This window comes from Paramisgurnus dabryanus, chromosome 13 (genome assembly GCF_030506205.2).
Source record: "Paramisgurnus dabryanus chromosome 13, PD_genome_1.1, whole genome shotgun sequence".
Classification (NCBI taxonomy): Eukaryota; Metazoa; Chordata; class Actinopteri; order Cypriniformes; family Cobitidae; genus Paramisgurnus; species Paramisgurnus dabryanus.
This window is the reverse complement of record NC_133349.1, coordinates 27,439,918-27,465,632: the sequence shown is the minus strand read 5'-3', so window position 1 is coordinate 27,465,632 and position 25,715 is coordinate 27,439,918. Positions and strand designations below refer to the sequence as shown.

The 25,715-nt window shown below is 36.3% G+C and overlaps 1 protein-coding gene across 2 annotated transcripts; it reads right to left on the bottom strand.

Annotated features, from left to right (window-relative positions):
* Window positions 1–1,366: 1,366 nt before the first annotated feature.
* scgn (secretagogin, EF-hand calcium binding protein) lies at window positions 1,367–17,024 on the bottom strand. Of its 2 annotated transcripts, XM_065246289.2 has the most exons (11): window positions 16,826–17,018; window positions 16,624–16,694; window positions 13,789–13,881; window positions 8,710–8,799; window positions 6,848–6,904; window positions 6,269–6,346; window positions 2,704–2,759; window positions 2,248–2,293; window positions 2,093–2,152; window positions 1,904–1,972; window positions 1,367–1,713 (listed from the first exon to the last, which is right to left on the bottom strand). In XM_065246289.2, the coding sequence occupies exons 1-11, from the start codon at window positions 16,893–16,895 to the stop codon at window positions 1,585–1,587; spliced, it is 819 nt and encodes a 272-aa protein (XP_065102361.1). In that variant the 5' UTR covers window positions 16,896–17,018; the 3' UTR covers window positions 1,367–1,584. The 2 variants fall into 2 exon arrangements, with proteins under 2 accessions (XP_065102361.1, XP_065102363.1); XM_065246291.2 differs by lacking the exon at window positions 8,710–8,799 and having other exon boundaries at window positions 16,826–17,024.
* Window positions 17,025–25,715: the final 8,691 nt, after the last annotated feature.

Below are 25,715 nucleotides of genomic sequence, written 5' to 3'. Positions count from 1 at the left end.
CTCACCACCATGTCATACAAAATGTTGATGTCTTTCTTTGTTCAGTCGAGAAGAAATTATGTTTTTTGTGGAAAACATTCCAGGATTTTTCTCATTTTAATGGACTTCAATGGACCCCCAACATGTAACAGTTTTAATGCAATTTAAAATTGCAGTTTCAAAGGACTCTAAATGATCCCAAACGAGGCATAAGGGTCTTATCTAGCGAAACGATTGTCATTTTTGACAAGAAAAATAAAAAATATGAACTTTTAAAGCACAACTTCTCGTCTATCTCCGGTCCTGTGATGCGCCAGCGCGACCTCACGCAATACGTCATGACGTCAAGAGGTCACTGATGACGTATGCGAAACTACGCCCCAGTGTTTACAAGTGTGGAGAAAGAGGACCGCTGCAACGTTGTTGTATGTCGCATGTTACTAATAAATGTCTTCGTGTCAGTTTATTGTTTAAAATGGTTTGCAAATGTGTGCTTCATATAACATGTGACCTTTCCACGTCTTTACGCAATTACGTGAGGTCGCGCTGGCTCGTCACACAGCCGGAGGAAGAAGAGAAGTTGTGGTTTAAAAGTGCATATTTTTTATTTTTCTTGTCAAAAATGACAATCGTTTCGCTAGATAAGACCCTTATTGCCTTGTTTGGGATCATGTAGAGTCCTTTGAAACACCATTGAAGAAAACTGTTAAGTGTTGAGTTAAGTGTTAAGTGTTGGGGTCCATTTTAAGTCCATTAGAATGAGAAAAATCTTGGAATGTTTTCCTTAAAGGTCACATAGAATGATTGAACGGGATATTTATCCTTGTTCTGTGATGTGACATGTAGACAAAAAATGTTTTTGTTTGGGTCTGTAATGCCTTAGAAGCTTCCTAAAAACCTCTCTCAGATAGCTCTATTAGGGTGGGGGATTTTAAACAAGTGGTTTTGCACCTATTTGGCTCCCCCTACTGGCTTAACTTGCAATCTCATTACTGATTGGCTGACTTTGCTGCCACTCAACAAAATTAGCCAATTATTTTAAAGTGGAGGGGCAGTGAGATGCCTGTGATGTCATAAGCATCAGTTTTTCAGATTGGGCCGTTTTCTGGCTGACATTTCTAAAAGAGGAATTTCTATGAGACTGAGATGTTTAGCATGTCTAGCACTTTTTGTATGTTCGTGAATGCGGGTAGACTACTATTATTCAACAAAGATATGGTAAAAATGTTTTTTCATTCTCTGTCCCCTTTAAAAACATAATTTCTTCTCGACTGAACAATAAAAGACATCAACATTTTGGATGACATGGTGGTGAGTACATTTTCTGGATTTTTTTTTTAAAGAAAATTGACAATCCTTTGAGGTAAATTTATGACAAGTAATCCAGTCTGTTTTGATGCTTTATTTTTTAAGACACATAACAAGTTCAAATTCCTTATACATGCTAATATAGACAATTTTTAAGTATTATTACATTACCTTAAATAATTAATTTCACAATAACATAAAATGCAGAGTGAGAAACAAGCCTTGTTTTATTTATTTCATACAGTTTTGAAAATGTAGTCATTTGTAGTAGAAGTATAGAAGTGTGCACTATAAAGACTATGGATTCAGCTTCAGCCCCAGACAAAGGGCCAGCTCGCTCTTCTGGATCTTTCCGTCTTTATTACCATCGCAATGACGCAGCAGGATTTCACGTAATTTATCCAGATCTGCTCCACTGATGCTTGGCTGAGGGACATTCACAGAGAGAGAAATATAAACACCAGCTGCTTACTGGCATAAATAAACCAAATCACTACATTTATGTAAATTCAGTATTTTAGTATCAAATTGATGGTCTTTTATTATAATAGTGTATAATAATATTTGTTCAGTGTACAGATACAGGTATATCATAAATCTTGATCTATGCACTCACCTTGACAAGCTCCATCATATCTTTGACAAAGCCATCTACCTCTGGTCCTTCAAGAGCTCCAGTCTTACTCTAAAACACAAGATGAATCTTTATTAAACTTTACATTCTTCATAACTCACCTTTAATCTGATAGATGCAAGTGTTTATGTTAATCGCTGAATAGCAGGAAAGTGAAAACAGTTCTCTTACAACATCATAGTGGGAAAAGATCTTCTCAAAATCTCTCTTTCTCTCCTTTTGACTCTTGGCCTGAGGGGAAATGGTGCATTGGATTAAAGCTAATTGCATTAGAAACCACAAACAGGGAAACAAAAGAAGAAAAATAACAGACATCAAATACTTACATCCATTTTGAACTGCAACAGGAAGTTTTCTTGCAGAGCCAAGATTCTGAAGAGGAGATACACACAATATTAGACTCAAGCACCATTTACAATGCCAGAAGGAAATGTAAACTTGCACGTAAACTTTTAAAAAGTACACCTTTGCACCTAAATAGTTCATATTAACGCTTCAAATGTGCAATTGTATACATATCTGTAGTATTTTTATTAAAGGGTAGATAATGCCCTGAAGCCTGGGACCATTTTGACCATTTAGTACTTTAGAATGCCGAATTACGGTTGCTTCATTTCAATTAGGCTTCATAGTGTTTTTGTGGCTCATGATTTAACATTGTGGTCCTTTTGAAATGTCATTGCCAATGAAAAACCTTTGAAACACGCTCTGCCTTTTAGCACACACACTGATTCTCAAGGTCTTTTGTAAACATGAGTGTTCTCGATCAAAATACACTTCACCTTGCCAGGTCATTCAGGTCCAATCTGCCGTCTTTGTTTTTGTCAAAAATGTTCATCTGCCAGACACAGAAAACAAACAATTAGAAATGCGTTCAAATTTGTTAAGCATGAAATATTGATATTCAATAGTAATCAATTAACATCTCAAACATGTTTGTATCATTCCACATAAGTCCAAATAAGTATTTTTGTGCATGAAGCTATTTTACATGCACTTTAGAGATGTACACTTTTGAAAAAAGATAGTGGAAGCCAAAAAATGTGTGTGGGTCCAAAGATTTTACTGGAGTAGATGCCATTTTCTTGTATTCTGGTGTCTTTTAATAAAAAAATTGCTTTTATAGCCTAAAAACTTTGATTACCTTATCGTGGCCTGGAGCGCAACAGGCAAAAGTAGTAAAAACACGAAATGGAGTTTGACTCTGAATGAGTAAAGTGGAATGGATTTGTGGAAGTTAAGGTTGTAGGCTTAAAAAACACGAAACTGAGTTTAATTTATTAGGGAATTCTTCTCTATGTCACGGTTTCAACCGTGTTTCTGTTGTCTCTGTTCTGATTGTTGTCATCTGGACTTTTCACTGATTACCAATCATCACACCTGTTATCAATTAGTCTTTGTGTATATATCCCTGTCACCTGTATGTTCAGTTGCTGGATCGTTGCCTCAGTTTGTGTCCTTACCACAGTGTATGTCTTGGTCCCTGGTCCTGCCTGTTTACTTATTTATCGTGCCTTGTTTTGTTTGCTGTTTATTTAATAAATGTTATTTATTTCAAACTTTGCGTTTGTATCCTCCCACTTGTTCCGGGGACGTGACACTCTAATGGAATGGATTTGACTGACAGTGATCTGACAAGTGAACAGACATATGTGCTAAATTAGAGAAAAAGTGAGTGGGTCTTGATCAAGCGTGCCGCCCAAGCCCTTAAAAGTGAAGCCAAAACGTCTCGATCGCCCCCCAGTGAGTGACTGGTCCCAGTATAGGTCATAAACCCCGCCTCCCCATGTTATTCAATGGGACTTGAGGCCAACTAAACAATTTAATTACACTTCAATTATCTTTTTTCCGAAGCTGGTTTCTGTCAATTACTGTAGTTTTCATCACGCTGATGTAAATTCAAGTGTTTGTTTTTAAAATAAATGTGTTTTTTAATGATATAAAAACGTTGGTGTGACGTCATGATTGACAGCTGTGATATGCGCATTCTGCGAGAGCGAGGGCGGGGTTTTGATTTTGCGGCTTTACTTACTGCTCACCACTGTGCAGGACTGGTCCCGAAATCGCTACTGCGCAGACTAAAGACCCAAGATGTCAGCACCGTATCGGGACACTGGTGGCTTCACTTTTTACCAATGTAAAGCGAACAGGCGTCGTCCATCTTTTTTTACAGTCAGGTCTTGATCATCATTTTCGCAAAAACAGGGTGCGAAAGCAGGGTTTTTTTCAAAGATAATGTTTATAACTCACAAGTGTGGTCTTTCAATACCAGGTGAAATTTTGAACAAATGTAAAACCACTTTCACTTTGAACATAGGGAGCGCATTGTTACTTTTGACCCTGTCAGCTGAGACAAAAGTAACACACAGGTGGGACAAAAGTAACACAACAAAACAAGATAGATCTGTTCACTGTTCACAAGATAGATTTTTGTGTTACACTTGTTTTTTGTAAATAAACATGACTATGACTTTGTTAATATGTAACTGCAAACATATTTTGTCATTTATCTTTGAAAAAAAAATTACATATTTATTTAAAATATTAGTTTCATCAAATGTTTCAAAAGCAAACTGACAGTACAAACTTAAATTGTTGAATAAAAAAATTGACTATGAGAATTACATTAAATTTAAATTAGAATACTATACATTTTCAACAACGCAACAGTATTAGCAGCGGGACAAAAGTAACAAGTGTTACTTTCGTCCCGACAGGAACTCCTGACATTTACTCCCGATTTACTTTTATTTTGAAATACTCTTCAAAAGAAGGCAAACTTCAGGATGTGTAGAGCACTAAAATAACCTGTAGATTGATCAGTAACACGTGAAACCAGAAACACAACGCGTTATAAGACAAAAATTACAGTTTTATTTATTTAATTAACTTATCACGGTCGAAAACACTTTTGTGGACCTACATGCGCGTAACGATGACGAAATAACGCAATATTTGTCAGTTCTGTCAAGGATTGTGTGCCAAAAATGCTGTCAAAGTTTGGATTGCAAATGTAGTCAAGGCTCTGATAAAAAATTGCTTTGTTACTTTTGTCCCGCGTTACTTTCGGCCCGGTTCTCCTTTAATTTTTAAACACAATTCTCATCGTGCACTAGCCGTGTGATACACCAGTGTGACTACTGATCCAGTGTTTACAAGTGTGGAGAAAGAGGACCGTTCCAACGTTGTTGTATGTGTAATGATATGAATAAATGTCTTTGTGTTTGTTTATAATGGTCTGTATGTGTATGTTTCCCATATGTAACAAGTGAACTTTTTGAAGTGATCAAAAGTACATTTATTTATTTATTTATTGGTGAAAATGATGATTGTTTCACTAGATAAGACCCTTATGCCTCGGTTGGGATCGTTTAAAGCCCTTTGAAGCTGCATTGAAACTGTAAATTGTTGAGGTCCACTTAAGAAAAATCCTGGAATGTTTTCCTCAAAAAACTAATTTCTTCTCAACTGAACAAAGAGAGACATAAACAACTCGGATGATATGGGGGTGAGTAAATAATCTGGAAAGTAGATTATCCTTTAAGACATTAGAGTGAGCCATAAAAATGTCAAAATTTTACCTACACAGCTTGAAGCAACATTTATTTAAACAAAATCGACAATTTCACTCTCATTAGGTAATGAAAAGACCCTGGCTGCCCGCTATTATTGCAGGCTTCCAGCTTCAGCAAGCCTTTCCCAATCTCTTGATTCATTCTCTGGCATGAATGAGTTACAGTATGAGCTGGCACTTACTAAATGACTTATATACTGTATCACAAACCTAAAGAATGGATTATGTAGGCCTACTGTTGAAACAGCACAGATATTTTTATTAAGCTTTTTGTGTTTGAGTAACTGAAGTCGAGACACAACAAGAGATGTTGTACAAGCACTTCATAATAATGTGGACTGTTGATCTTTCGTGCATACTTACAGTTATGAGACACTGAAAAGGTATTGATCTAGTTACTTTATTTTGCATTACAGCAGTAAAAACTAAAGGCATGCTGAATATGTCAAACTGTAAAAATGTTAATGGAGGCCTGCAATCAATATGCATAAATGTCATTCAATAAACCACACAAACTCCCACGCTGAGAATCTTTAAAGTGACTGCTTTGACACTACTCATAATTGCCTGTTTTAGATATACAAACAAGTGTGTTCATACAATACAGTCTTACAGTAGAAACTGTTAGACCATGAACCGGACTGGGCATAAAAGAAAGCTCAGTTGATCCCTAATGAAGAACATAACTGTACAGAAGTGCTTCATTTAAAGGGAAATTCAATTAAAAACTGATTAATAAATGACTACATAGAAAATAACAAGAGAAATGTTACCATAGCATCTGTGTATTCATCCAGTTTGCTAGAGGAAATACTCTTCTGGTGCTGATTAAAAAGGTCCTTCAAGAAACCCTGGAGTGAGATAAAAAGCATGTCTTCACAAAAACTAATGACCATTAAAAAAAGTATAAACACTGTCAAATATCTGATTATTGAATGTACATAAAGTTTTACATGTATCGATAATGTATTGAGTATTAATGAAGGAAATTTAAAGCAGACAGATGCCTCAATCTTGTCCAACTAAAAAAAAAAAAACTTTAAAGAGGTGTGATCAAGCTCAAACAAACATTTAGGGGCGGTTTCGTGGACAGGGTTTAGATTAATCCAGGACTAGGCCTTAGTTATATTAGGACTTGTAAGTAGTTTTTACAAGCAAATTACATGTATGCATTTTGAGACAAAACAATGGCACTGATGTATGTTAAGATATGTCAATGCAAGGTGTTTTCCTCCTCAAACATTTTAGTCTGGGACTAAAACAAATCCTGTCCGTGAAACCAGTTTATGGGATTAATGATTGTTTCAAGTCGAAACACTGATAATGACTGTGTTTGTTGTGTGTGTTTTTACCTTCAGCTCCACAGCTGATATGTAACCACTGCTGTCAGCATCATATTTCCTCCAGATCTATAATGAAAAACATTAAAAAACACTTGAAACATTCATACAGCAATAGGTCGGCTAAACCCCAGCCTGACTTTCTGAGATTTGTGCTCACAAAGTTTAATAACCAAAAGGTAATGCATTTCTTTTCAGTTGTATGCACAGAAAAGCAGACTAAATAGATATGTTTCATTTCAGGGTGACAGATAATGCAGACATACTGCATACACAGTAATAGTAATTTAATTATGGGAAATACCCTGAAATGCAAGTTGCAACATTTAAAACAGAAAATATATAAAAGTGGTAAACTCTGAAACAGAAACTTATTGGATCAGACACTTCTGACAATCTGTGACTGCAAAAATGTGACCCTGTCAGTGAACTCCAGACTAAAGTATCATAATCTAATAAAAAAAACTTGGAACAGCAAAGTTTGATTTAAACTTTAATTTCAATCTTTGACATGACCTATAGGCTATTAATTATATAAAGGCTCTATTCCCTCTCCCCCTAAATATACATCCCCACAAAACTACTGAAAGATTTAAGGCCCCACCATAGCACATCGATCATCGTGCAATCTCGCTCCTTATACTATATTACTAGACCTTAGTGCATTTTTTACACTTTTTTACACTTTGCTTATTTACCTGACCACTATCACTTTGTTTAAAGTCATATTATTCTCAGGTTAAATATGGCATTCCACAGGGACCAGTTCTAGGCCCTATCCTCCTCTCGTTATACATGCTTCATCTAGGAAACATTAGGAAAAATCATGTTACTCTCTGGTTAAATATAGCATGCCACAGAGATCAGTTCTAGGCCATATTTTCTGCTCGTTGTAGATGACTTATATAGGAAACATTATTAGGAAAAGTTATGTTCCACTCATGTTAAAGCGGCTGTTTTTCGTGAACCCATTTTTCAAACTTAAGTTGGTGTGTAAGGTTGCTGTAAGAGCATATGCATAATGCCTGCAAAATTATAAAGCTCAAAATTCAATGCCAAGCGATATATTTTCTTTAACAGAATTCACTTTTCAAGGACTCCAGAGAACGGCCGGTTTGAACTACAGTGCTCTACTTCCTAGATATATGATGTCAATATAAGATAACTCTATATAGAGTTTTTGACTAACCTCCGCCCACAAGAATACGTCAGTTGCCAGCTAAGCTAAGCTGCTGTCAAATACAACGAAACCAGCTACGCAATCAGAACTCAATACCTATTTGTGAAGGGAAAAGTCATGTTCCTCTCATGTTAAATATGGCATGCCACAGGGATCAGTTTTAGGCCCTATCCTCCTCTCGTTATACATGCTTCATCTAGGAAACATTATTAGAAAACATCCAGCTTTACATTTTTTCAGAACCAGGTGAAATCCACTGTTTTTTTAGGCTAACAGACTTTGTTAACAATATCAGAAAGTGGATGGCAAACAATTTCCAATAAGACATAGGTACTGAGTATTAAACCATATAGCTCCAAACTAAACATGGCAGAATACAACACCTCTATCATTCAGTAGCCACATTTACAATGTTTGTCCAACAGAATTTTCACATTTTAAAATTATTAAAAAATGTGGCACATGCGATCTGCTTCAGATGCCTAGAAGCTTATCCCCGCATTTATGACCTCAATAATTCACTATTGTGACTCATTGCTGGGGGGTGTCATTCAAATCGCTAAAAATAACCCAGCATTTTTAAAGTGTACTTCCTGACCCTAACCTTGTTCCAAACATATATGATTCTGTGTAACACAAAATGTGATTTTTTTAGTAAGTGAATTTTCCTTATAACATGTATTAAACAACATACCTTCATAAAATCCACACTGTTGTCTAGAGGTGCCTCTCTGCGGAAGATAAGTAAGAAGTTCTCATCCTCTGGCAGGATCATATTGGCCAGCTAGGAAACATACACACACACACACACACACACACACACACACACACACACACACACAATATTTTGTTATTCAGCAGTTTTACCTCATTAAAGTAAATTGCTTCCCTAATGCATTATATCATAATGTTTTTGCTGACCCTTATGCCGCATATTAACATAGAAAGGTTTTTACGGCTTTTTATCTGCTTTTATGTCTAGAATAAGAATCTAATAATACAAACTGAAGATACAACGACAGCAGAATAATGTAATGTAAACCAATTCTAATGTCTGTATTGTATGGAATTATGGCCTATAGTTTCTTCTTATAAACACAACAGATTTTTACATTTCTCCAGAAAATGCAAGTCTGCCACATTCTTTAAAATAAAGCTTCCTAAAACATTCCTGTCCTTAAATTACCTTCAACACCTACAGAAATGTGTTGTTGCACAGATGGTTCTTTGTACAGGAAAAGGGTTTCACAGATATTAAAAATGTGAGAAAGAACTGTTTTTTTTTAGGAAGTTGCTATGTGGTTACTAATGTATTCCAATTGATGTTAGCTTGTGCTTTAAGGTGGTTGTGTGTGGGTGGTTGTTTACAAGTAAAAATTTAAATAACCAAATCCAGGTCATTATAAAATCGTGGTCCATATTTATAGTTTGTCCCCTGCTGTAAGCGTGAGGGTTTTTTTAAACCATTTTTTTTTCACAAAGCCATTCTGTTTTAATCAGGCCCTTAAGTTTTCCTGCTTCTCCTGCTGCATGAGCCTTTTTTAATATAAGGAATTGCCATCTCATTTTCTTCTTGTCAAGGTTAATGTATGACTGCAGTGCATCTTAACCAAACAGTCACAACACTGATATATATCCCACAGGCAAAAACCAACTTTAAGTGCTGCATGCAACCCGACTGCAGTCTCCTCATTATATAATTGTGTTTTCCGTCCATTAGAGAAATGAGTTTTAACAAGGGGGAAACGCCAGTAGGTTATAACTCAGCAGGAGTTACCAGCACAGCGCTGTAGGAAGCGCAAATAACTATCAAAATAAACAAAAATGAAATCAAATTGATTTATGATTCATAACAATGAGCTGTCTGATGCATAAGGTTGACTGTATAAAAGTGTCCATTGTGTTTATTCACCATCTTGCCATTTCAAACTAATATTGAATTTGCATTCTTTTGCACAACACAACAAGTCATTGTATTTTAAAGAATTTCTGAGCTTTATTTTTTGCATTTTTGTTCCTTATTGACTTTCCGAATTTCCATTTCCCATTCCATTGTTAAAGGGATACACCAGTCAAATATCAAAATTACCCCATGATCTACTTCCCTCAAGCAATCCGAGATACATATGTCCATCATCTTTCTAAGCTTTAGACGCTCTTCCAAGCTTTATAATGGTAGAAAACATGGATCAGGGAACAACCTCTGACTTTAAATCCCAAGGAACTGCATCCATACTTCTCAGAGGTAATCCACACGACTCCAAGGGGTTAATAAAGGTCTTCTGGAGGTAATCAAAGCAAATGCACCATCTTGGACTCAGAGTTTTAGCGTAGTGAGCATCTGTTGCCATGGGTATGTTGCGCAGTGACGCGCGAGTCCAAGATGGGTTGTTACCGGAAGCTAGTTATTATAGTTTATACAGTTTAAAATATAGATATTTTTCTTTAAAAAAATCGCACTGATTACCCGCAGAAGACCTTTATTAACCCCTTGGAGCCATGTGGATTACTTCTGTGAAGGATGAATGTTTCCTGATACCTGTTTTCTACAAGTAGATTGTAAAAAATATTTATGTACTCTTAAAACGAATGTGTTAAAATAACACATCTTGTGTCTAGTTAAGGTATCTCTGTGTTATTTTTGGAAAACACAACTTGCGTTGTCCCTTTTATTTATTTGAACACAAAATCAATACGGAACGACATATAATATGTTAAAATAACACATTGTGTGTTAAATAGGATAACACAATACAGTGTGTTAAAAATATACACATCCTTTCTTCAACATGATCTCACAAAGTTCTGTGGTATAGTCACGGAATTTTTGCTAATTTTTCCGTGGCATTCTCACGGATCTCCGCATATTTCCGTGGCCCTGCCACGGACTTTCTTTTCCTTGGCATTCTCACGGATTGGTTACTCAACTGCTTTTTCCTATTTTCAAACCATTGTCGCTTCGGTTTAGGGTTAGATTTGGTGTTTGCGTTAGTATGTCACTTTAAGTATTGGTTTATACTTTTTTTTCTGATGTATTCTTTTATATTTTCTAAACTTTAATCAATTGCTGCCTGGTGTTGGGGTTAGAGTTGGGTTTGGGTAGGGATGTCATTTTATGTAAATCTAACCCTAAACCGAAGCGACAAATGATAAGAAAATAGGACAAAACAGTTGAGTAACCAATCCGTGAGAATGCCACGGAAAATGAGCAAAAAATTATGTGACTATGCCACGGAAATTCGTGAAATCAGGTTGCTTAGAGTGTAGTATCTGTGACTTCACCCATAGGTCTGTGAAGAGCTTTTTTGATGGCGGGATTTGTCATTACCATCTTGGCATCGCGTCACCGTGCATCACTCACGGATAACCAAAAATGGTTAAGAGGCGGGATGTGAGTAAAGCTGAAGTGGCTGGTCGCTGAAACCACGCCCCCTAGCTCGACAGTAGTGACAACAGTGGCAGTTCACTTGTCAGTCAAGTAGACACGCCCTTAATTGTGCAGCACTTTACACATTTATTTCTGCTGTAAAGTTGGGCATTTTAACATGGGGGTCAACCTCTAGCGGCCAGTCGATGAATTGCAGTTTAAGCCTCTTTCATATTGGCTTCACGATAGAGACCGGAAGGTTGCCTCTTATTTCTAAGCTTGGAAAAGCAAGGACATTAAAGTAACTCCAAATGTTTTTGTCTGAAAGATGATGGACATCTATCTCAGATTGCTTGAGGGTGAGTGAATCATGGGGTAAATTTGATATTTGTCTGGAGTATCAACTATTTAGAAGTGCTTTAGGACGAGAGAGAGAGAGAGAGAGAGAGAGAGAGAGAGAGAGAGAGAGAGAGAGAGAGAGAGAGAGAGAGAGAGAGAGAGAGAGAGAGAGAGAGAGAGAGAGAGAGAGAGAGAGAGAGAGAGAGAGAGAGAGAGAGAGAGAGCAGAATATCACAGAGTTTCTGACATGGACCAGTAAGCAAACAGTGGCTTGAATCACAACTGTTTTTTTACCAAAGCATTTTTCAGCAAACCGTGAGGGATACAAAATGAGCAAATGATTTGGTAAGTGAAATACATAAAACTTAAAAATTGGTGAAATCTAGCATAAAATAAGTAACAATAATCACTTTCATGTTTAATACGGTTATGATTGTAATCTAGCAAAGTATTCCACCTCTTATTGACCATTATGACAAAACATTAGAAAATACATCACCAACAGAGCTAAACCAATAAACAATTACTGCAACCACAGAAGATGAATATGTCAATAAATTACAACCCGACTGTAATCTGACATCTTTAAAGTCAAACACTTTAAAAAAGGACAACTCCATTTGCACTGCTATTAGCAAAGCGGTCTGATAAAAGGTCTTTGACAAAGAGGCTCTTAATGGTCATGTTATTCTTCTGTCTCATTTAACATGTTAGCAAAGAGCTTTCAGATATACATGAATGGAGTTCTCCTGTCACAGAAAGCGATCAGGTCATGAGGTTAAAGCACTGATACGTGAATAGCCCAAAGGCAAAACAAGTTAGAAGCTTGATCAGTGTTGATTCAAGGTTAGATACCCTTTAAATGTGATTTGGAAATGACGAATATAAAACGAAATAAAAGTCTTGAAAGCTGATGTTGAGTCATCATGTAATGTTCAATATTCCACATTTTAAGTGCAGCTACTGTAATCTCTAAACCTTAGTGAAGGGTTGACAAAAATAGGAAAGAGTTACAGTAGTCAAAGGTTACAGTGTCTCCTATTTGATGGTTTTTTAAGCGGTCTGGTGTTCACTGTAAATAAATAAGCATAAATAAAAATGCAGGTGCTTGAAGAGACACTGTCCCCATTAGATCGCTAAGACTCATGTTTTGAGACTAAACACTCTTAAGATTGTGGTCTTAGATCTCACAGAAGTACAGGAAGTTGGGGCAGGACATGCGCTTTTAAAAATAAAGGAGCTTTACGATGCCACTAAAGATTGGTTCCATAAAGAACCATATAAGTCCCCTGCGAACACAATTTTTGAAACAAACCTTTTGTAGAAATAAGAGGACCATCAATGAACCATTAGCATAATAACACTTCCCTTAACGTCTTTAAAGTGTTTGATGTATCTGATGCAGCAGAACTGGCAGCCGGATACCACAAAGCCACTTCCTTTTCACATACAGTACACAGAAGAACGACTAACTCAAATTAAAAATCTTAGTGCCACAAAATTACTATGATATCACCATCATATTTTGATTCGTACATTAAGTATTCCTCAAAGAATCCTGGATAAAAGTTTAAAGTAGGGCACCAACAACTAATCAATAAAATCGATAAAAATCAATATTGACATGAGTTGTCAACAAATTTGATTTTGATTAGTTGGTCTGTGATGTCACATGCGTCGGACAGTGCGGACACGCGTGCTTCATACAGCGAGAGCTGTGCACTTATACTGTAATTGAAGTCAGGTATGTTTTTTTTCGTTGTTTAAAAGCAAGGCAGCGTTGCCCCATCCATAACGGTTTTGCACTTTTAAAAGTACACTTCTACACATGTATTATGTATTTAGTGCCTTATTTCATAAGTGAAAAATCTAATTGCGCAAAAAAAAAAAAATTATACGATTAGTCGATTAATCAAAAAATAATCACCTGATTAATCGATCGTGAAAATAATCGTTTGTTGCAACCCTAGTTTTAAGGTTGTTTCCTTATTGCATTTTATTAACATTTAAATCGGAAAAAAATTGAAAAATCACTAAACATGATATATCACAAAAAAGCATGTGTACCTCCTGGATCTGCAAGCGTCCATCAGCTGTGACGTCATAAGCAGACATGAACCTCTTCTTGACCTGCTGCACATTTTCCTCTGTTATCTTATCCTGAAGAGAGCAAAGAAAGCGAGCCGGTTACCATGACCACCCTTCCATCATTTACCTTTCATTAAGCTCCAGATCATCACTCAGCAAAGCCATTGAATGCGTACACCTGCGCATCAACAGAGTGGCCCTCGTGATGTTCGCATACAATGAACATCTGGCAGCATCTTTATTCATGTTAACCTTCTTACATCACAACACTCATCATCCACTACATTTACACAGAAAGTAACAATGCTGTGCACGCTTTGTGGATAATAAACACCGCTACTGGGGTCTGCATTACCGCTCAGGGTTTTATTACTACTGTAGTTATGTACAGCACACTAAACATGAATTTGTATCCGTGTCTAACCATGGTTACCACAGTTTCCTGGAAATCAGACTTTATATGACTTTCTGAGAAGTTGCACAAGTTGGTGATCAAAACATATCGGTCATATGCATACACCACTGTAAAAAATAAAAATAATAATAATAAAAAATAAAAATACCTTTCCTTTTAAAGTCTCTCTGTAGGCAATCATTTTATCAGTTAAAACCCATCTTTGAGCATCATAATAGCATATTTAAAAGTTTTACTGGTCATAGTAAATTTTTCATGCTTTAAAACAGCTTGTATGTACACCCTTGCCTCATTTAGTATATGCAGATCTATGAATATGTGAATTATTCCCCGCCTCCACTCTTTAGCACCATCTCGGACCATAGATATATATGTACATAGATGCTACATTTGTCATTTTCAGACACGTAAGTGCTAAGTTCGTTTTTTACACAATGCATACTGTACGTGAACTGTGTGTTTGCAGCACTAATCTTTAAGCGCTGATGTTAACAGGTTCATGAAATACCCGCAAGGCTCTAACTTGCCACCAAACTCTGATTACACATGAGATTAAGCGAGTATCTTGCAAACGCGAGCGTCTCTTTTATCATAAACCCCTTCAAAGTGTCTGCAGCAGGCTCGTATTTTAACATCACGTGTGAAGCACATAGGTTCACATGATGCGCCAAACACATATTGTGACAAGCTTTCGCATCGTGCGCCCTCAAAAAAAGAAGTCACCGGCCGCCACTGCTCAGCAATGGTATTAAATGATGACTTTGCACTAAAAAAACAGCTTAAAGCAGGTTAAAAACACCACATAGACATAAACAACAATATAAAAACCTGATTTTCTCCACAGTGTGACTTTATATGTAAAAACAAATTTGTGTTAAAAAACATGGGAGAAGAAAGGGGGCGTTACCCTTTTAAAAAGTACATTTTTGCACCTAAAGAGTTCATGTTAGTACCTCAATGGTTCCTCAAAGGTACATATTGGTAACAAATGTATACATAACTTTATTTAAATGGTACATATTAGGACCTTTATAAAGGGTACTGCACGAGTGACAGCTTGAGACAGCTTTTTTTAATAGTGTACAGCCTACAAGCATTCAAATCCTGTATACAAATCCATCATGTATACAAATGTAATGTAATGAGAATGAGATTTTTTTGCATATTACAGTAGGCTAATGCAAATGTTGCTTTATTGTCAATTAATAGTTTTTTGTTAATTTTGTTAATGCAAATTGACTCTTGTTTTTCATTTTACAAACACTTCACCTCTTTGTACTGTGAACAGAGATCACACCTTTTCAGCTGTCTGTAGAAGCAAAGGCATTGACTGCAGTCACCCTTTATTTCAATATCTGTAAATATATTTGTTTTAAAACTAAAGTATTTCCGAATTGACCCTGCTTATCTTGCTTGGGGCTGCAAACACATTTCTACAAGACTAAGCAAAGATCAATGTTTGATCATCATGCAGGTTTAGATAAAATCAAACATGTGTTACTGAGGATGTAAGCCACGGGGTTGGGCACATACATTAGGTTGTTTATGAGTGAAACCGCTGTCTTGTTCTCCAGAGCTCTGTAATTGTGTATTTTATAGGATTATAATCCCATCTAAACCATTTGCAGTATACCCATGCTGGTGAATAAGCAAACAATGTCAAATGGTCTAAGTGTGTGTGTCATGTAAAAGTGGTTCCTGGGTAAAGAGAGGAAACAGATCTCAGTAAACAGTGACTTCACTGATATAACAAAAATGGCTGACCTGATGTAAGGGTCAGCACAATTTAATCTATAATACAAGTGTTATCAGTTGCACATATTGGGGTGGTCAGGACTACTGTATAGGCCTTACTGTATGACTAGTTTTAACAAACATGCCTTACTAAAAACATTACTTGTCTGCATTTTGAGGCAAAACAAAGGGCACTGATGTATTTAAGGATATGTCAGTGCAAGTTGTTTTCAGTTTGGACAGTTCTTATTTATTTTAGTTTAGGACTAGTTTAATCCATGTCCTGGAAACCACCCCATGTGAAGTGACGAGGCTTAAATTTCTATAAAAGTACCAAAAAATATTCTGGTAACACTTAAAATATACATTTTATTATTAATATTAACAAATATTACTTGATTCCTATCAGATTACTGTAATGTATATTCAGAAACAGTACGATACATTCATATTATGTCTTATTTAACGTTTGAATGTATGTGAACTATTAATCTGTTTACTATAGTTTAAGCTTCAGAGTGATTTGTTGATAAAAAAAAATTATTAATGCATTAACCAAAGCCCACATGATCTATGTGCACATGCTTAAATCATACATTCATATGTTTACAGTAGACACAACACACAAAAGTTCCCCTCATAGTAATGTATATTTATTTACATACCTCTGGCCCTAATCTTTTCAGCATGTGTCGGAAAAAGTCATCCAACTCTTTCCCTTCAATGTAGCCATTATCTGCAGCAAAACCATTTCAAAATCATAAACAGGTATATACTGAATGCATTGTAAAGGCAATACTTACATATAAACACAAAATATATGAATTTAAACTATAAGCAGAATGAAAAAGGATTTTATGTGCTTACCGTCAGCATCAAAGTGTTGCCAGATCTGTTGAAAACCAGCAGCATCTATATTGTCAAAAGCGGAGTTCATGATGAAAAATAAAAGAAATGATGCACAGACACAGAGGGATAGAGGACAAGTGTTGCACTTGCTCAGAGAGACAGAGAGAGAGAGAGACTGCAGATGTGTTGACTTTCTGCTGACTCAATATTAGAGAAACTCCTCCTCTGTCACACCTCTCATGTCAGTCATCTGCTTCAACACTGAAAGCAGTGGCCCCGTGTGCCACCCCAAATTTAATGCGCTACTTTCACTTAATCGCTATGTTTATTTTCGACGTGCGGCCGGCAGCGCAGCACAATGTTAAAAACAAACATTATGAATATTAACCCTCCCTGCGGTCGCACTGCGCAAAGAGACTTGGATTACTCTGCTGATTTTGGACATACAGATATGATTTATACATCATTTAAAACGTTAAAGTGTCATTTTTTTTGTGTGTCTATAAAAACAATGTTGTGCTTTTCACAAAATTAGGAAAATATACATAATGCGCATTCTGCTATCTCTCCATCAGTGACGCCTTTTTAAAAAACGCGTCATGTCTACATAATGCTTGGAATCTCTTTAAAATGATGTAAGTGAAGTCGTACATTGCTTATACTACATGATTTCACTGTATATGCTGGAAGTGTGGTAATTTTCTTGTGGACTGAATAAAGTCTAAGATTGCCAATTCTTATTACAACAAAACCCAGCACCATGTTTTCATTCTTGACGTGATCTTTATAGGCTACCGTATGATTGTTAATTCGACTGGATTGCCACATTGAACTTGAAAGCGCGACGCGCATATCCGATAGTGCGCCTGCACAGGCAGAGCATAAACGACTTCATGTTCGCGTCTTTTTGGCTTAAACGGACAAATGCTCCTATGTCAAAATAGCTGTCTGGTGATTTTCATAGTAAACATTTGGTTACTGTACGTCTTAAACGAATAAACATTTTATTGCATTCGGTCTTAGCCTAACCTGTTGAAGTCTCTCTGTCATTAAAGTTAATTAAATATCAAAAGAAAAAAGAAAACTTTTGCATCTTCTGTATCTTCGTAAATAAAGATTAATCCAAACATCCTTTGTGTTCAGCTCTCCTATCTGAAGTAAGTTTAAGGTTTATCATGGAGTTTAGATTTCCTGATCTTTTGCTTCATTAAGGGATAGTTCACAAAATGAAAATTCTGTCATCATTTTTACATCCTTATGTTGTTCTAAACCTGTACGAATTTCTTTTTTTCTGATGAACACAAAAGAAGATATTTTGATAAATGATGGTATGCACACAGCTGTAACCATTGACTTCCATAGTAGGAATAAAAACAACATGATGGAATTAAATGGATATACCATAAATTGTGTGCTTACCATCATTTATCAAAATATCTTCTTTTGTGTTTATTAAAATAAAATACAGGTTTAGAACAACATAAGGGTGAGTAAATGACAGAATTTTCATTTTTGGGTGAATCCCTTTAACAGACAGTAAATCAGATGTAAGAAATACAGTAGAAAAATTTAAAATTCACCCTTATTATGTTTACATCTAATGCGATCAAAAGATTCATTTATTCTTTCTTGATACATGGTTACACGTCATTTGCTTTTATGGGCTATGGACCCCCTAAAGTAGCTTTGGCCACCCCCTGGCCACCCCATTAAAAAAATTCTAGTTCCGCCACTGACTGAAAGCAGTGCCACGATAATCCCATTTAGTAAAGAATGATTAAAGTGTATGCAGCTTATTACTTGGTAACTTCACATTCATTTTTTTTAGATGAATTGTTTAATATTAATTAAAGAGGAGAATGTAACAATATCACATAACAACATGTGAAGACTATTACACATTAGACCTCACTAAAACAATGAGTTCAAAGTAAATAATAATATATTAAAAGGTTTATGTTGATATATGTTATATTAGCCCATTTGCAACTAATAGGAGTGGTATTATAGCGACATCTACTGACAGGAGAATGTTGGTTCAATTCAAATGACGGGTCATCCCACCACATGGAACGTAGCTTGCCTATTAGTTAATTTATCCAGTTACGTCAAATCTGTACTGAATATACTGAATAGTAATATATACAAAAAAGTACTGTTTTGATTAACAGATTTAGGAAGAGACGATACAATAAAAATATTATCTGTCTTCTGAATTTAATAACATAATTTTATTTGAATAAATTCTAATAAAGTCTGACAAGCTCTTAGGTGTGAACCACCGTAACTGCGAGAGGAAATACCTGTTGATACTGATGGATAGTCAGGGTTGGGCAAAGATACATCATAATGTATTTTTAAATAAAATAAAATATCAAATACCTTAGTTTTAAGTGTATCAAAATAAACTACTGTATTTTTGAATTTCAAAACACTGAAAAATGTCATGATTAAGTCATGCAAAAATGCAAACTGGTAATTAAAGGCCTACTTTTCATTACCAACACTGACAAACAAGTAATTCAAGAAGACAACCGATGGCACTCATAGCAACTAGTTTCTAACTAAGTAATAATTTAATTGTTATCATAAATATAACTGTAACAGATTGCTTTGAGGCTTAAAGGGATGAGGATCCAATTTTTTTTATTAAAGAGTAGGCTAATCCACAATCTTAAATCCATACAACTGGCAAGGGATCATAATTCCAGGCAAACAAAACAGAACAGGGAATAATCAGACTTAGCGAATATCCAAAAACACATGCACGATCGAAAACCAGAATGACAAAGAAGATGAGAAATGTTAAAAAATGCAGGTTACAACAAACAAGACTTTGCAATGAGTGTGTAAACAAACAGGGTTTAAATAGACCAGGTAATGAGCAAACAGGAAACAGGTGTGGTAATGATGAGTCCAGAGCAGGAAATAATGGGTAATGAAGTCCAGAGGGTTATGGATAGAAATGTCTCAGGTGGTTTCCAGCAGAGGGAGCCATGGTGAAAGTCATGACAATAATAATATATTGTGTATGAGGCAATCATTCATGCAATGGAATGCAAACCAAAATATCATAAACAGCTACTTCAACTAGGGTACAATACTCAGCAATCAATTATTTATTTATCAAATCATTGGACACCTATTTAGCAGTTGAAAACAAACATTTTATAATTTAAACAATTATTAAATGAACAATATGTTTAGATTTTAAATTTAGCCAGAAATTTTAATGAAGTTTATTTAACTAAGTTCGGGAGGAGCATGGTCATGTGATCCAACCAATCAGTGCAAAGAGGCGCCTATAAATGGCAGTCCCTCATCTCTGTCCTGCCGTGACAGATTTTTTGCAGCATCCCTCCTCCACCCCATCACCTCACTCTCATCTAGATTCATTTATCACAGTTAAAGAGAGGGGAGTACTCTGGGTTCGGGCTAAAATTCCGAGCTCGGAGCCCTCTCCTCGGACAGCACGCCAAATATGCTTTATCTCATTCCCTATCGATTACATGTTAATGCGAACTCGTGAATCTGAAAGTAAAACAGAACTTATTATTCTAACTTAGTATTAACCTTTCATATGGATACATTTTCTGGTCTGAGGCTGGGCAAACTTCTCAGTAGGCACCAATCAGAATTATTTCTATGATGTCATCATGTAGACTTATTTTACAGTATTTTAAAAATACAAAACACTAAAGTATTTTGATACAAAATATCGACCCTATCAAATACAAATTACAAAATACTATTTTGGATTTGAAATACGTTTTTGAAATACATGTGTCAAAAATACTGCCCATCCTTGTGGATAGGTTACCTGAAGAAAATGTGAGCGAGGAGGACATTCGAACTGTGGTCCGCTCCTGTCCTTCACAACGCTACATCCTGGAGCTTCTCCACCTGTGGAAGATGAACAACAGAGGTCCGGACCTGGCCAAGGCTTTAAACAACAGCCTCCGCAAACTCCGCTCGAAAGGCGCCCGTCGACCCCAATGTTAATATTTTAATGATGTTCACTGTACTGAATGAGTTCACTGTACTAAAATGGCCCCCACAGTCACCTGATCTCAACCCAATAGAGCAGGGGTTCTCAAAGTTTACATTCAAAGGTCCAAATCTGAATTCTCATAATTTTCATAGGTCCGGAAAAACTTTATGTAAATCATTTGTTTATATAACAAATCAACACAAATAGTTTGGGACAAAAATACGTGTATTTTGCATTTAAAGTAAAAAAATTTTTTAACATAAACACAAGAAATATGCCAAAAGTAACCAGGTGCAAAATACAGAGCAACCTAATTAGAGAAATGGCACAGTTTGTTCTCCATCAGATGCATAAACCACGGCAAAAAAGTGTGGTTGGTAGGCAGAGAAACTGACCTAAATTAGGGGTGCGCCTATAAATTGGCTTATGATTCTTGCTATGCTTCTCAATGAATTACTGTTATATGCCACTACATCCAAAAGCCAGGGGGCGCTCTCGGGCAGAAACTTAATATGCACTGCAGACGAAGAACTAGACACACGCAGCTCCAGGAAATTTCTTAAGGATATATTTATTTATATTCCTGTTCTTCAAACCTTTTCAGGTATTTTATGATAATAAAGAATATGTATAAGATTATGTTTGACGAGTGTTGCTTTTTCAAATGCATGTTTTAAACGACTCAAACCAACAGTGATTTCAGATTGATAAGGACTTACGTTACTGATCAGAAGCCGTAGTACATGAAATAGCTGTGCATAATATCTGGGTGTGATGCTACAGCGTCACACAGAAAATTTTTAAATAATTCGTTTTATTTTCGGACCAGGAATACTCTTAAATCTAAAAAGAAAAAAAAAACTAAACGAATAGTTTACAAGTTTAATGTGCATCTGTAAAGTAGCAAATGCACACATTTAATCAATCACATAGAAATTAATGCACTTGTAATATGAAGTGGACGCGGGTCCGGATCAAGTTCCCGTCGGGTCCGGATCCGGACCGGAGTCCGGACTTTGAGAAACCCTGCAATAGAGCATCTTTGGGATGTGGTGAAACGGGAGCTTCGTGCCCTGGATGTGCATCCCACAAATCTCCATCAACTGCAAGATGCTATCCTATCAATATGGGCCAACATTTCTAAAGAATGCTTTCAGCACCTTGTTGAATCAGTGCCATGTATAATTAAGGCAGTTCTGAAGGCGAAAGGGGGTCAAACACAGTGTTAGTATGGTGTTCCTAATAATCCTTTAGGTGAGGGTATATGTATGTGTGTGTGTGTGTGTGTGTGTGTGTGTGTGTGTGTGTGTGTGTGTGTGTGTGTGTGTGTGTGTGTGTGTGTGTGTGCGTGTGTGTGAGAGCGTGTGTGAACAGTTTGAATGAAAAAAAATATATTGTACTGGAAATCACAAGACTACAACCGCTGCAAAGGAGGTGTCGTTTTTTCATAAAAAACAACAGTGGCATTGTGTAAACAAACCAGCATTTGAAGGGTTAAAATTCTGAAAATTAATGAATGTTTGGTCATTGTGATTAGAGCTGATGCTGGTTAAAAAAATGGCATCAGTGAAAGTGGAAAAAAATATAAATCTATAATATTTTTATGACACTTTTTGGACATGGACATTTTTGTCCCCTGTGAACCTATGTGTAACTTTTTTTAATTGATGCACAAGGGTTAACTTCCACTCTCGTGGATGACTGTTACGTAATGTACTACATGTACTACAGATTAACTCTGTCCACACATATTTTATTATGCTTAATGACACAGTCACAACAAATCTGGAAACTAAATAGGAAAACTTAAAAACATTAAAATGTAAATCAATCATATATACACACACACACACACACACACACGCACATTCTGGTTTCCATGTTTTGTGGGGACATTTGATAGACGTAATGCTTTTTATACCATACAAACTGTATATTCTATTGCCCTTACCTACCCCATTCCCTAACCCCAACCATCACAGAAACCTTTCTGCTACTTCACATTTTCAAGAAACATCATTCTGTTTGATTTATAAGCTTGTTTTCTCATGGGGACCTCAAAATGTCCCCACAAGGTCACAAAAATACTGGTATTCCTATCTTTGTGGGGACAATTGGTCACCGCAACGTGATAATTACCAGGTACACACACACATAAAATTTTCAGTACACACATACAAACCACACTCTGACATCCATACCAACACACCCACACAATTATAGCTTCGTAATATATCTAATAGGCTCTATAATATGCATAAGCAGAAAACAACAATAAAGCGATAATTTGCTTTATATGCCAAACCTAAAAAAATGGCACCATCTGGTAAAAAATAGTAAAAATTTAAATTTTGAAGCCTTGCCAACAGAATGAAAGCCTGTTAACAAAGATTGCATCATTTTATAGTTGAATGGCACCGGGATTAAAAATTGCAGTTTTAATGGGTTTCAATGGGGACATTTTTGTCCAAAAGGTCCTGAGAGGAAGTATTTTGTGTACCTAGTAGAAAATAGATTTTTTAAAGGAAATGAAGGTGAAATATTAAAATTCCAATAAAAATGCACACCTGTGGCTAATTTTATGCAGTTAGCATTAACGCAGGCAAAGTTATCAAAAAAACAAAACTGAAAAGACAAAAATGTCCTCAAGGATCCACAAGGGTTAAATGACCTTTAGTTTATCAAAGTGTGTGTGTGCATTGCTGTCTATTTTAGGTTACAGGTCAGACCATTTCCCTTACCTAGAATATATCAATTTATGTTTATGTATAAAGATAAATGGTAAATGTTGTGATGCTATACAGAAACATTGTTTCCAATCTTAAATTACTGGGTATACCTAAGAGTAATGTTGAATGTGTGAACTTGAAAAAGGTGCCAAAAGGTGCAATGAATTGGCAACATCACTGATGCATTTCCACACAGGGAAAAACACATAATGCAACTTTTATAACTGGTAAAACGGCATAACGTTTTATTATGGATTATAAAAGCTTTTAAATCAGTTTAGTGAAGCAAGCAGAGGCGATTCTAGGGTTAGTTAGAGCTTTAGGGGTGCTGAGCACCCAATGAGCTCCGCTGCCACCACCCACTCTTTTTTCCTACAGAAACCAATAATATGTCTATTGTAAAATAACTATAATTTTAACATTGGTTCAACTAACTCCAAAATCCAGATTTTTTTGGAGACCTTTCAGGCATGAAAACGGGTCAGGGGTGAAAAAGATGAGAAGAAAATTACCCCTCTAGGGTCTGGGAGCATGCTCCCCCTTAGAATTTTTTTAAATTACATATTTTAAAGCATCAATCTGATGAGTTTTGAGATTCATTTTTTTGCCAACCTTTTTATTTCTAATTAGTGGCGAGCTTGCACTTTTTTGCCATTAATGCCATATTATAGAGGGGTTGCAAGTTTACAAACATTGCAGGGTGCGCGCGCAACCAAGGGGCAGAAAGACCGATTGGTGAGCTGATCTGCTACTGCAACAACCTTAATTATTGAAGCGTTCTTTAATGTTTGTACATAAATAAGACTTGATTTTAGTTGTATCTGTTTTTCTGTCTTTATTTTTGCAGTGTTACTGTGATACATGTATGAATTATAATTTTATAATTATAATGCTAGTAACGTAATAGTCGCATCTACTGGTATGTTAACATCAGGCACCCAGCACTGACTCTGTTGGTACTATTTTCCACGCAAAAATTCCTTGGCATTTTGACTTACAGACACCGCTACTAGCATACAACACAATGCACGTCTCTTCTTTCTGCCCCTCGGTTGCGCGCGCAACCAGTTAGTGACGTCGCCGTGCAACCCGTCTATAGTATCAGGACAAAAGGTGGGCTACAGCAGCAGTGTGGGTATGGTTTTATGTGGATATACAGTGTGTCGTTTTAAGCCTTTGTCAAAATGACAAATCTCCTAATTTATAACAATTATGCCTACAACATATGGTAGGTTAATTTATAGTTTAATTTGCAGCTTTTCTTTTAACAGTCCTTTAATTGAACCATTACCTTTATATGTCTAAAACAAAACACTTGTGACTCCTGCACTAAGGGTTAAAAACGTTATCCCCTTCATATACATGGGTTTCAGCTGGCGTCACCCTCTTGTCTTCCGCCATTTTGAGGACCTGAAGTGGTGGTCGCAAAAGAACTAGAAGCTATGCCTTCAATATGTTGTGAGCATCAAAATCGCTATTTTTACAACACTAAGAAGGCTCGACAAAACATGATATTTTGCTCGAAGTATCGCCTGTGTCTCTACACGTGAACTCGAGCATTGAGAACATTGTTTGTGAACAAAGAGTTTACTAAAAAGAAGGTTTTGAACAACTGACTTTGGTTGATTTGGCTTCCGCTCGCCGCCATCTTCCCAGTCTAGATGTATCGATCTGCGAATGGAACGTAAGGAGGGAGGAGAGTAAAGATGGATAGCTCCTAAAGCATAGTTCCATATAAATGCACAGATAATTCGTTGTTTTGTCGCAAGTGAAAAACAATATTGACCACCTAGTTGAAAAAGGAGCCTCATATGAGATTCATTCATTCGCATTCAGAAATCGATTATTTCCGTCTGGCAGGGATGACGAGCAGACACCATAACAGCCAAAATCAGTTGTACAAAACTTTCTTTTTATTAAACTCTGTGTACACAAACAATGTTCTCAATGTTCGCGTTCATGAGTAGAGATCCAGGTGATACTTCGAGCAAAGTTTCATGTTGTGACGCGCCGCCTTAGTGTTGTAAAATAGTGGTAGTTCGGTAGCAGCGAACAGCGGCTGGAAGAACGTATCGGGGATTGAGTAGGCATCACACCCAAACCAAGGTATATTTTTTTTAAAGTCGCGTTTCTTTTCATGACAGTCGAGGTGCGACATGTTGTCTTTCGTAGCCATTTCCCGTATCCA

What these genes read in the sequence shown, in the direction of transcription:
- scgn (XM_065246289.2), bottom strand. Translation starts at nt 16,895, where the DNA reads ATGAACTCCGCTTTTGACAATATAGATGCTGCTGGTTTTCAACAGATC. An exon ending in GACGCTTGCAGATCCAGGAG is followed by an intron (nt 8,800 to 13,788) that starts GTACACATGCTT and finishes TATGTTTCCTAG; the next exon opens with CTGGCCAATATGATCCTGCC. An exon ending in ATGAATACACAGATGCTATG is followed by an intron (nt 2,760 to 6,268) that starts GTAACATTTCTC and finishes TGTGTCTGGCAG; the next exon opens with ATGAACATTTTTGACAAAAA.